Source organism: Anopheles darlingi, chromosome 3 (genome assembly GCF_943734745.1).
Source record: "Anopheles darlingi chromosome 3, idAnoDarlMG_H_01, whole genome shotgun sequence".
NCBI lineage: Eukaryota > Metazoa > Arthropoda > Insecta > Diptera > Culicidae > Anopheles > Anopheles darlingi.
The window spans coordinates 4,585,001-4,596,421 of record NC_064875.1 but is presented as its reverse complement, the minus strand read 5'-3'; the positions used below and the strand labels follow the sequence as shown (position 1 = coordinate 4,596,421).

The following is an 11,421-nucleotide window of genomic DNA, read 5'->3' as shown; positions in this document are numbered from 1 at the left end:
ATGCTCTCAGACGCATGCACATGGAGAGGATTGCATAGCGCACGCATGCTGCAGGTCCTTACTGCGCGTGCCCTAGAGTCTCCCTAGTTAGAGTTGGTCCGCGTCGCTACCACCGCACCGACGACTCATGCAGAGGGTGTATGCGAGGCACGCAGGTCCCCCCTCTATAATGCCAACCCTCCTCCGGGTCTCGGACAGGCGCATGCGCGTGGTTTGCGCACCGAGTTTACCATTCCTTCCAAACCCAGCCAGCTCTAGGCCAGTGGTCGTGCGTGGTCGGCAGGACCACCCTTCTCTCGGGTGACTCGCCCAGTCAACGTACGCATACCGGTCCGGACACATCGTCAGCAGCAGAGTAGTGCGCTTACCACTCCCGTCAGGATACTCTCTCCTTCTCCTCCACCACCGGTGGTTCCGTGAGCATACAACCGGAGACAACCGCCCGCCCGGGAAGGCCCGCGGGTCGTTTGCGAGAGATATCGATTTTCCGCGCTCTCGGGGACATCAGCGCGAGCGCGCCACTCGAGTTTGGTGGAGTGAAAAACCGAAGGGAGGTGTAAAAAGGAAAGTGCGACCCAGAAGGTGGCCGTTCGTTCGTTTTGTTTCCCTTTTTGTTGGTTCCGCTTTCCATTCGCGAATCATTTTGAATGCCTCCACCGCGCGGTACCGGTCTCCGGTTAAATCTGGGAAGTAATTTTCTAACGCAACGGAAAATACAAGCCCGCCAGCGATTGCGCCTAGCACGGCATCAGCAGCAGCAGCAGCAACAACGAGCATCCGGTTCCGGCACCGCTGGAGGTAGTGCGACACCTGCGGCGAGTGGGAATCGACGCCCGAAGTACAACATGTGGGTTTCGACGAACAAGGTGTTGATTGGATCGGTCGGTGGCCTCAAGAAAACCCACTGCCGCAATCCAAACTTTGACTCGGAGGAAACCAAGCTGCTCATCTCGCTCTGGGGTGACCCGCAGGTCCAGCGGACGCTCATCACCACCCACAAGAAGCATCCGGTCATTGCGAAGCTGGCGGAGAAGATGCGCGAGTACGGGTACAACCGGTCGACCGAGGAGATCAATACGCGCATCAAGAATCTCAAGTGTTTCTACAATCGCATCAAGAAGGACCTGGAAACGGGTGTCGCCACCGAAACGTCCTGGAAGCACTTCCAGGCCATGGACGACATATTGACGCGGCCCGTCTTTGGTAACAATCGGCGTATACTGGCGGCCCGGGAGGACGTTCACCGGGGACAGAAGAGGTCGCGGTCACGCTGCAGGGATACGGATTCAGCGCTAGGCTGCTACTCGGGCGATGGAGGAGGAGGATCCGGTAGTGACGTCACCCCGGCCGAGCAAGTGGCCACAGGAGACCACCACCACCTGGTGGACTCGATCGGGGTGAAGTTGGAGCTGGCAAGCGACGAGGAGAAGGAATTGCGCGCGGTCGAGATGCTGATGCGGAACGCGGAACAGGTGGAACTGCGGGAACCGAATTTGCTGATACCGAAGGATGAACCGATGGAGATGGAGGAAGAGGACGATCCGAATGATCCGGACTTTGAGCATGACGGCGGTAGTGAGACGGATGATGAAAGTTCCGGCATGGATGAGGCTGATAAAAGGTAGGTCCAGGACATTGGCAGTAGAGTCAAGGCCGTGTCGGGGCGGGGGTTCTGGTCAAGCAGCGTCATGTTTTGTGTGTGTGTTTGTCCCCTCGAAACGAAAAGTGCATCAACGCGAGAGAGAGAGAGAGAGAGAGAGAGAAAGAGAAACTTGGTTTTCAGTGTGGTGAGCGAAGGTCCTTTTGCGTCGACGCAAACTGTCTTAGCTGGCACCACGTGCACCACGTGGAACAACGAGCCAACGACGCCACGTGCTCGCTCGTGTACTCGTGCCATGGGCAAGCGAGCGAACGAACAACAAGTGGTCGGGACTGTTTTCAAGATGCCCCTGGCTCTCTTTTCACATTTCTCTCTGTATTTCTTTTTAGTGAGCGATCGACACGTTTCCGACGACGTACCAAAAGAGTCCACAAACCGAGTAGTAAAGCAGTTGCCGCAAATGCCGCGGCCGCTGAAGGAGGTAGTGGAGAAGGACAGACAAGTGGTAATCCAGCCAATGCTATGGCAAGATCGTCCACCGCAACACTCCCAGCAGCATCACCTGCCAGCACCACCAGCAATACCCAGGCCGTACCGGTCCCGGGAACAATCAAAATCATTAACTACAGTGGCGGCGCCAAAGTAAGCATCTCCACCTCCACCAACATGAGCGCCAGTACAGCGGCACCGGTAGTGACGGTAGCAGGTGCACCAACTCTCGGTGGAATAACGACCCAGGCCGGAGGAGCCGCCGCAACCACGACAACCCAGAGCAAAATATCGCTTGTTCCGACAAACTTCCTGCTTAAGCCGCAGGCATCGGGGATGGGATTCAAGCAACCGATACAACTCTACACCAAACCAACGGTCACCATCCAGGGAGCGAAACCACCGACCGGATCAAGCCCCGCAATACAACCGATCGTCTCGGTGAGCAGTGGTCATCCTACCATTCAGCCAGCTGCCGGTGCGACACCCGGTACGACGACCGGACAACCGATGAAGCTGTACCTGGTCAATACGATGCCAAAGGATGGTTCGGCACCGAAGCAACAGCTGATAGCACCACCGGGGGCCACATCGCACCTCTACGGTGGTACCTCACCGGTGGCCATCTCCATGGCGAGCGGTATTCCTGGTCTGCCGAAGATCAGTATCCAGCCCAAACCGCCGACGCTCATGACGAATGCTGCCGGCGGATTGGCCAGTGCAACGTTGGCCGGTACGACGCGAATTCTGCAAGCCAAACCGGCACCAGTCAGTGGTGTTGGTCCGGTGCGTGCTCCTCTCGGTATGCCACCGAAAATGGGTGGTTTCAAAGCGTTACTGAACCAGCTCGTTGGTCTTCAGCGGGAAAATCTGACCATCACCCGGACACGGTTAACGGCAGAAAAGGAGCGGTTAAGGAACGAAAAATCCGTCGCCAACTCGGTGTTACAAGCGCTCGGTGATCTAAACGACCTGCTAGTTGGCATGAACGCGGAACTGGAAGCTGTCGGTGCGGTGGAAGGGAAGCCCGTGGACGGGAAGAGGTCACGCATCCAGATCACCGATGTGCGGCACGATCCGTCCCACCGTCGACCGTCGGTGAATCCGGCGGACCAGCCAGGCAGTGGGGACGAGGAAAGCATGAAAACCGAAATAATAAGTGACTCGGAGGAGGGCTAAAGAAAAGGAGAAAAGGAGTTGCTTAAAGATGAAACGAAGTTCGAGGCATCGATATTCATGAATCCAAAGATCTTGATAAGGGAGGGAAGTGATTACGTGTCATTTAATATTAGTGTTAAGGCAATCGGGTCCGGGGTCGTTTTAACAAATAAACGGTATAAATCTGGTAAAGCCATCTCGCTGTGCTCTGGAACGGATTATTTGAATTCGTCCTCTTTCATCGTAGCCAACGCCACCTAGTGGACTTTTTGGCTTCACAAACTCAAGCGCACTTCACATTCAATCCCGCGGCACGTAATTTTCGACTCCTAAAGGCACAGTGGTAAACGACGAAGCAATTGTTACAGTGATGGTCGATAAACTATGAGCACCTTGTCCATAAAAATGGAAAATTTGTAGCAAAATTCAACATTATCAGCAAACAATCGGCTGCGTTGCACTGTATCGATGTTGTTCCGTTCCGAGTACACTCTGTGAAATTGCTGTTAAAATGAGAAATTTGTAAGTTTTTGGAACAATTTGATCAAGATAACGGAGATATGAGTGAATTCAAGTCGTTTTCCGACTCCCGCCGTTTTTCGCTTTACAAAAGTGGGTCGGAAAAGTGTTAAAAACGTGGAGATTATCTTGTTTTGGTTCGCTGGCAAAAGTGGGAGGCTTTTTGATCCGGGTGTGCCGGGATCCGTGCTACAAAAGAAACACGAACCTGTCCTAGAGTGGTCTCGGGAGTGGTGCTGCTGCTGTGAAAACCACCGACATCGACTTCGACGGGATTTCTCGGGTAAGCCCGCAGCAGCAGTAACCACCGTTTTGAGTGCCCACCTCCCGCCGTCTTTTTATCGTCATCGGTAGGCCAAAGGGAGGTGTACAAGCTGACGCACCGAGAAAATTCAACCCGAAAAAGGGAAAGGAAAAGTGTAGCGAGTGAAAACGGTGGCGGGTCGATATCGTGAGTCTCCCTCTCCTTGCGGTCAGCATTCCTGCACTGCTTACGTCACAAGAGCCTTGCTGAGCGCGAGAGACGAACGTGGGGGGAATTCCGGCGGGAATTGGGGACGAAACAGATTTTACCCCACGGCCCCCACGGGCTAGAAGAGATTGCAACTCGACAATCGGTGGCCAAAAAATCCCTTCTTCGTTCAAACCAACGCCCCCGCAAAAAGTGTTCCTTGTTTATTCTTGCGCCAGTGTATTCTCGCGAGCGCGCACCACATATCGATGAAATATTCGGGGCGAAAATTGTGCCCATCTTCCGGAAGTGACCATATGTGAGGACAGTTTTCATATTCCTGGCTCGCCTGTGTGTGTGTTTGTGTGTTTGTGAAGGTAGTGTGAATTGTGCTTCTCTTCCGGTCCGTGCCCATCAGCGCTCAATTAATTGCAGTTATGCAAAGTGATCTAGTACACATCCGCACATAATGCATATTACCCCCTCGTTACCAAGCACCCAGTGGCATAACTTTTCATTTACCAGATAATTACTTTTACTTTCCGGTGGGCAAACCGCCACGGGAAGGCACACAAATCATGCCGCGCAGGAGCAGCGCCAGGTGACATTATTTGTTCGTTTTTCTCCCGGATTGGTTGCAGCAAACGACGATGACGACGTCGACGACAATCCCACGCCTACCAGGCGATGCCAGGCCGAGCGTCAATTAAAAGGTCAAAAGGCAAATCGTCCACGCACCCTGTATACGCGCGCTATATAGAAAAAGCGACCACTTGAGGGTCCTTGTTGGTGTTGTCGTGCAGCATCAGCAGGCCATGCTTCGAGGTGCTTCGTGGGTGGAACGTATTTTTGGGAAGATTAATGCGCTCCATTCTCGCCTCCCGCGATTGGGCTCTTTGAGAGAGATGCTGCTGGAGTTGCGTGCCAGATAGTGAATCCTATTCTGGGATTTTTGCCAAATCTATCAACTGCAGCACGTCCTGTTGTGCACGAATTCATATGTTCACGAATTCAAGCAAGATCCAAATGGTTGCAGTTGAAGCAAAACTCTGACACATGGGAGAAGTATTAAGAATGATTGATCGATTGTGTGCCTCGGTTGAACTGACCTTTGGTTTGAAAACTAGAATAGTTTTGTTAAACAGTCTAGAACTAGATAGAACTTTTACTATTAGATGCTACATTCCAACGGCGGTCGCTCATCATACGGACGCACGAAAAAGCTAGCCATTCCAGGGTCATAAATATCACCGGCCAAACCGGCAACCAGAATCCACGACAGCGCCTTGGTGGTTGCTGGAATGTATATTTTCAAGCATGTGCGGCTGCCTCGACCGCCGATGAAGCCCCAAAGCGCTGGGGAGTCGGATGAAGTTTCTCTCACCTTCGCCGAAGCGTTACAAGAAGGTTGCGACCGTCGAGGGGGTTGAGTTCTTGACCGACTAGCGCACCCCGTGACCGCGTGGGATAAAAACCTGTGTATGCTCCTCGTGCGCCGCTCCCCCTACCCCTCCCACCACTACCAGGGTTGGTCAGTCAGGACACACAGCTGGGGGAAACACGAGCATGATGACGATGATGATGATGATGATGGGTCTGTGGAGAATCTCTCGCCCGCACTCGATCCGAGGCCTCGTTATTTGTATTACCACCGATCCCCGGGTGTTGTGAATGGTGGGAAGGGAGTGTTTTCAGGCAGACACCGTAGAACGCAGCGCGAAGAAGCGTAGAGCGCAGAGGAAACCGAAAGCAAACCGCGAGAATGTTGCTCCTTCAGCGATGGCAATGATGATGATGGTGGTGGTGGTGGTGGTGGTGGGAATTCTCTCGGAACATCGAACCGGAGGAGAGGAACGTTGTACTGTTTGTGTCCGAAACACCGGACCTCCCGAACACATCATCACACCGCTGGCAAAGCGAGCGAACCGGCGGAGAACAGAACGTAGAGAAAAGAAGACGAAGAAGAAGGTGATCTTCTAAGCAGCGAGCGCCCCCGGAGCGGCCCCGAACCTAGAACGAAGCGGAGCGAAAAGAAGGAGCAACAAAAAGGCATAATCTGTAATTAACATTTGTCGTGGGAAAATTTTCGAATCGTGAGAAAGTTCAAAAACCCTCGGATCATATACCCTCCTCCTCCTCCTCCGCGGCGAGCCGTGGTCGGCCCGGGGAGAATCTCAGCACAACAAGCACACTCGCCGGCGTCCAAAGACGCGAGATCGCGAGTATCGATCGCGCCTTCGCCGCGGTTCGAGAGAAGTAATCCTACTACCACGCTAGGACGACGACAACGGGCCAAAGGAGGAAGGAAGGGCCGTGGAACCGGTTCTGCGGTTGGTTTGCATTGCGCGTGAACCGTACGACAATACGGGTCCCCTGATCCCTCCTGTGGTGGGAAGGTGTGGTGTGAAGGAGTGTTCCAGGGGATTCCAGGGGATTCAGGAGCGTAGCGCTGGATTCTCGGAAGTTGAACCTTTTCATTTCCTGGGACAGCATTGCTCCAGGGTGCACCACACGGTCGCGTTTTTGTCGCTGGTGTAAGGGATATTTTCTGTGTCGCGTCTGTGTATTCATGATATCGTCGTAAAGCGCGGCACATGTGAGAGCGTGAGCATCAATTCCAGTTTAAAAACGAATCAGTGTAATCTTCGAAACAATCTTAGAACCGCGACAAAGATCATCCAATCTCAGTGAATTCTTTTCCTTTTCCTGCGATCAACCTGCGAACAAACACACATGACTACTGTAATGATGATGTTGCATTACGCTTTGGATATTCTTACGATAAACGCTCTTCTTACCCATTGTTTACCTTCTCTCTCTATCTCTCTCGTGGTCACTGCAGTCGTTACCGGGCACAGTTAGTCTCCTGTGCAGAACATTAGCGAACGAAGAAAGGGAAAGTGTTTCTCGTGCGTGCCGTGTGCGATCGATAGCTCGCTGGGCGAACTCAAGTGCTTAGTGCTTCGTCAAACAGAAACAACAACCAATCATGGCCATGTCAAAAGGATTCCGTGTGCTGGAGAAATCCAAACCACCGTCACCGCACAGCGTCCTGCTGGAGCATCGGAACAAAGCCGAGACGCTGCTCTTCGAATCCCAGGCCGTTGCCGTTCTCTGTAAGTATGCTGTCCGGGGTTATCGTTCAGGGATGGATGGGATGACCCCTTTTTTTGCTAAAATTATCCACATAAAAAATATATCTGTCAATGAGGTCGATTAAGGGTGACACGCCTGAGTGCGTGTGCTACTTCCCAATCGAGTGACGGAAGCTGATGAGAGGGACACCAATGCTAACGTGGGCTTTTGACTGATTGAAGGGAGCCTTAAATAGGATAAGAGGCGAATGAAGTTAAGAAACTGTTTTGCGAACTGGAACACACCAAGCTACTATTTTGAGCATCAAAGTTGATTAACGTCATTTCTATAAACCGTGACCTTCTGAAGCCATGCCATCGATGGCCTGTTCATCTACTAAGCGTCGACGGCTTGCATTGCTTATCATAAAACGGCGGATGGCACCAGCATTCCATCGCGTGACGTGAGGGAATAGTTTAGCTTTCCAACGAGCCGGTTGAACGCCCACTAAACGCCGGCATGCATGGTTGGCAGTCGACCGCAATCCGAGCCCTCGTGACTGGTGAAAGATAATCTGAGAGGTAATCGATGTAGAAGAGGAGCGATGTTATATCGATTGTGACGCGCGCTGAAGATCGATTCGTTCGTGTCTGTTATTCCCACACGCTTCGGCACTAAGGTGCGGCCGGTTTACTCCCAGCAACGAGCGACAGTGATTAATGGGTTCATGGGGCTGAAGAAGAATGAGCTTTGCAACACAGAGCGATTACCCAGCAACCACAGCAATATGTGTGTTGAGAGGGGGAAATTCCGGAATCCTTTTAAAATGCAAAACCTTTTGTCAAAACCTATCGGTCTGTGTTGTGTGTTTGCTTTACTAAAAGAAACTTATATTACCAATAGAACCAGAGAACATGATATTACTAGAGAAGTTGAGAATGAATGTAAAATGCCATTCAGAGTCCTTTTCAATACAGACTCAGGCAACATTGGTTACTTTGATTATAACATTAGAATGCTCTAACAGAGTTAATGTTATACTGCACAATACTGCGAATCCGTTTTAAGTTGTTAGGGGTAGCCGTTTAATTATAGGGGTCCCTGCTAGAACTAATTCTAATGAAGCAAATTTCTAATTCCTTAATTTTCCTGCCAATTTCAGCTGCCCAAGAAACGGAGATCGTGCGTAAACAGTACACCAAAGTACTGGATGCATATGGGTGTCTTGGTGTGCTGCAGTTGAATGCGGGCGATAGCTCGCTGCTGTATCTGGTCATGGTGACCGGGTGCTTCTCGGTGGGCAAAATACTCGACAGTGAAATCTTTCGCATCACCCAAACGCAGTTCGTCTCGCTCCAGTATCAACCGACAAACGAAGATAAGGTTGCGGAAATACGCAAAGTGTTAAACTCGGGCACGTTCTATTTCTCCTTCACGAATCCCTCATCCGCCACTGCACCGTCAACATTTGGTTTCGACATTACCCTGTCCGCTCAGCGACGTCGCCGGACGAAGGAAACGGACAATCGGTTCTTCTGGAACCGCATGCTGTTCATTCATCTGTTGCGCTTCGGTGTGGAGTGCAACTTTTGGTTGCTACGGGCGATGTGCGGATCCGTGGAGATCCGCACGGTATACGCCGGTAGCAAGCAAGCCCGAGCGGCCATCATTTCACGCCTAAGCTGCGAGCGAGCCGGCACTCGGTTCAATGTGCGCGGTACCAACGACGAAGGGTGTGTCGCTAACTTTGTCGAAACGGAACAGTGCATCTACTTGGACAACGAGATCACCTCGTACGTGCAGACGCGTGGCAGTGTGCCGTTGTTCTGGGAGCAACCGGGCGTACAGGTGGGCTCGCACAAGGTGAAACTCTCGCGCGGTTTCGAAGCCTCTCGATCGGCCTTCGATCGACATATGTGCACGATGAAGGCCCGCTATGGGCAGCAAGCGATCGTCAATCTGCTCGGTACCAGCCTGATCGGTAGCAAGGAAGGCGAAGCGATGCTGAGCAACGAGTTCCAGCGGCACCACCGCGAATCGAACCACATCGATGTGCCGCACCTGGTGTTCGATTATCACCAGGAGTGCCGCAGTGGTAATACCAGTGCATTGGCCAAGCTGAAGCAGCGCCTCGATACTACTTGCGCCGATTTCGGCATGTTCTACGCGATCGGTGACGCGGTTTATCGCGAACAGAAAGGCGCCATCCGGACGAACTGTCTCGATTGTCTAGACCGGACGAACTGTGTCCAGACGTACATCGGGCTGGAGATACTGAGTGAACAGATTCTGCAGATGAGCGCCCTAGTGGACAAGAAGCAACAGATGGCATCGCGCTTCGAGGAGGTGTTCCGGCAGATGTGGATCAACAATGGTAACGAGGTGAGCAAGATCTATGCTGGCACCGGCGCAATACAGGGCGGCTCGAAGTTGATGGATGGTGCACGATCTGCGGCACGTACCATCCAGAACAATCTGTTGGATAACTCGAAGCAGGAGGCGATCGATGTGCTGCTCGTTGGTTCGACTCTCAGCTCGGAGCTGGCTGATCGAGCAAGGATACTGTTGCCATCCAATATGCTTCACGGTGAGTGTCCAGAAGGCACATAGACGAGGGATATAGACTAATGTACCGATCGTTCTCTTGATCTAGCACCAACACCAGTCTTGAGGGAAATGTGCAAACGATACGAGGAGTACGTGAATCCGGTTGGTATTAGGGTGGCCTGTGGCACGTACAATGTAAATGGTGGCAAACACTTCCGTAGCGTTGCCTACAAGGATGTCTCGCTGGCCGATTGGTTGTTGGATTGCCATCGATTGGCACGATCGCGGTGTAAGTAGTGGCGAGCCTAACATTGGCTGATGCATAACCATCCTGATAATTCTTTCTTTTCTTTCCTGTAGCGTTGGTCGATTTCAGTCACGCAGAGGACACCAACGAACCACCGGTTGATGTGTTTGCCATTGGATTTCAGGAGATCGTTGATCTGAACGCGTCCAACATTGTTGCTGCCAGGTAAGTGTTAAAGGACGAACATTCCTGTTCTAGGAAGTTGTTTTCTTAACTCAAGCTTTTCTCCTTCTGCCCGCCTATAGTTCCGACAATGCCAAATCGTGGGCCGAAGAGCTACAGAAGGTGGTAAGCCGCGATGAGGAGTACGTGATGCTGACCTATCAGCAGCTGGTAGGCGTTTGTTTGTACATCTTTATCCGGCCCAAGCACGCACCGTACATCCGTGATGTGGCGATCGATTGCGTTAAAACTGGGCTTGGGGGTGCCACCGGTAATAAGGGGGCCGCAGCTATCCGTTTCGTCCTGCACGGTACCTCGCTGTGCTTCGTGTGCGCCCACTTTGCCGCCGGCCAGTCACAGGTGGCCGAGCGAAACGCGGATTACGCGGAAATCACACGTAAGATCGCGTTCCCGATGGGTCGATCGCTCAAATCGCACGATTACATCTTCTGGTGCGGTGACTTCAACTATCGCATCGACATGGACAAGGACGAGCTGCGCGAAATGTTGCGGGGTGGTGGTGCGTCGACGGATTTGAGCACCATTCTTCCGTATGATCAGTTGCGCATCCAGCAAAACGCCGGCAGCGTCTTCAACGAGTTTCTCGAGGGTGAGATCACGTTCCCGCCGACGTACAAGTACGATCTGTTCAGCGATGATTACGATACGAGCGAGAAGGCACGTGCACCGGCCTGGACAGATCGGGTGCTGTGGCGACGAAGGAAGCAGAGCCCCGATGCCGACCGTCATCCGGGCTGGAACCCGGGCCGTCTCGTTCATTACGGCCGCGCCGAGTTGAAACAAAGCGATCATCGTCCGGTGATCGCACTGATCGACATTGAAGTGCAACGGATCGATCCAGCCCGCCGTACTACCGTGTTTGGGGATGTAATTCGCGATCTGGGACCACCGGATGCAACGATTCTGATACAGGCCAACAATGCTGGCGGATCTGGTAGCGGCGGAGTGTACGCAGACTCCGGCGACGATGAAGACGAGGGCAGCATATACGATGAGAATCTAATGGCCGCATTAATACAGGAATTGACCCAGATCGGTGAGGTGACGCTCGTGCGCTTTGTTGGCGACACGATGTGGGTCACCTTCCGAGAC

General features: G+C 52.6%; 2 protein-coding genes across 3 annotated transcripts in view; both read left to right on the top strand.

The window, feature by feature from the left end:
- Positions 1 to 647: 647 nt before the first annotated feature.
- LOC125958127 (uncharacterized) lies at positions 648 to 3,268 on the top strand. The gene is made up of 3 exons (XM_049691253.1): positions 648 to 1,215; positions 1,321 to 1,621; positions 1,990 to 3,268. Exons 1-3 carry the CDS (start codon positions 648 to 650, stop codon positions 3,266 to 3,268), a joined length of 2,148 nt encoding a protein of 715 aa, XP_049547210.1.
- A 447-nt stretch (positions 3,269 to 3,715) lies between these two features.
- The window catches only part of LOC125956267 (synaptojanin-1), a 10,051-nt gene continuing 2,345 nt past the window's right edge, over positions 3,716 to 11,421 (top strand). Inside the window, exons 1-6 of one of the 2 annotated variants that reach the window (XM_049687973.1) lie at positions 3,716 to 3,769; positions 7,060 to 7,333; positions 8,455 to 9,879; positions 9,946 to 10,128; positions 10,200 to 10,311; positions 10,392 to 11,421. The exon at positions 10,392 to 11,421 is cut by the window's right edge and continues 573 nt beyond it. In XM_049687973.1, coding sequence (XP_049543930.1) covers positions 7,207 to 7,333; positions 8,455 to 9,879; positions 9,946 to 10,128; positions 10,200 to 10,311; positions 10,392 to 11,421 — 2,877 coding nt within the window. In that variant the 5' untranslated portion in view covers positions 3,716 to 3,769; positions 7,060 to 7,206. Of the gene's footprint in view, positions 4,050 to 7,059; positions 7,334 to 8,454; positions 9,880 to 9,945; positions 10,129 to 10,199; positions 10,312 to 10,391 lie in introns of both variants that reach the window. The other variant, XM_049687972.1, reaches the window with a different exon arrangement.

Coding starts and splice junctions, on each gene's coding strand:
- LOC125958127 (XM_049691253.1), top strand. CDS start 648: ATGCCTCCACCGCGCGGTACCGGTCTCCGGTTAAATCTGGGAAGTAAT. Junction 1,216..1,320: donor CGTCTTTGGTAACAATCGGC/GTATACTGGCGG, acceptor GCGATGGAGGAG/GAGGATCCGGTAGTGACGTC. Junction 1,622..1,989: donor ATGGATGAGGCTGATAAAAG/GTAGGTCCAGGA, acceptor ATTTCTTTTTAG/TGAGCGATCGACACGTTTCC.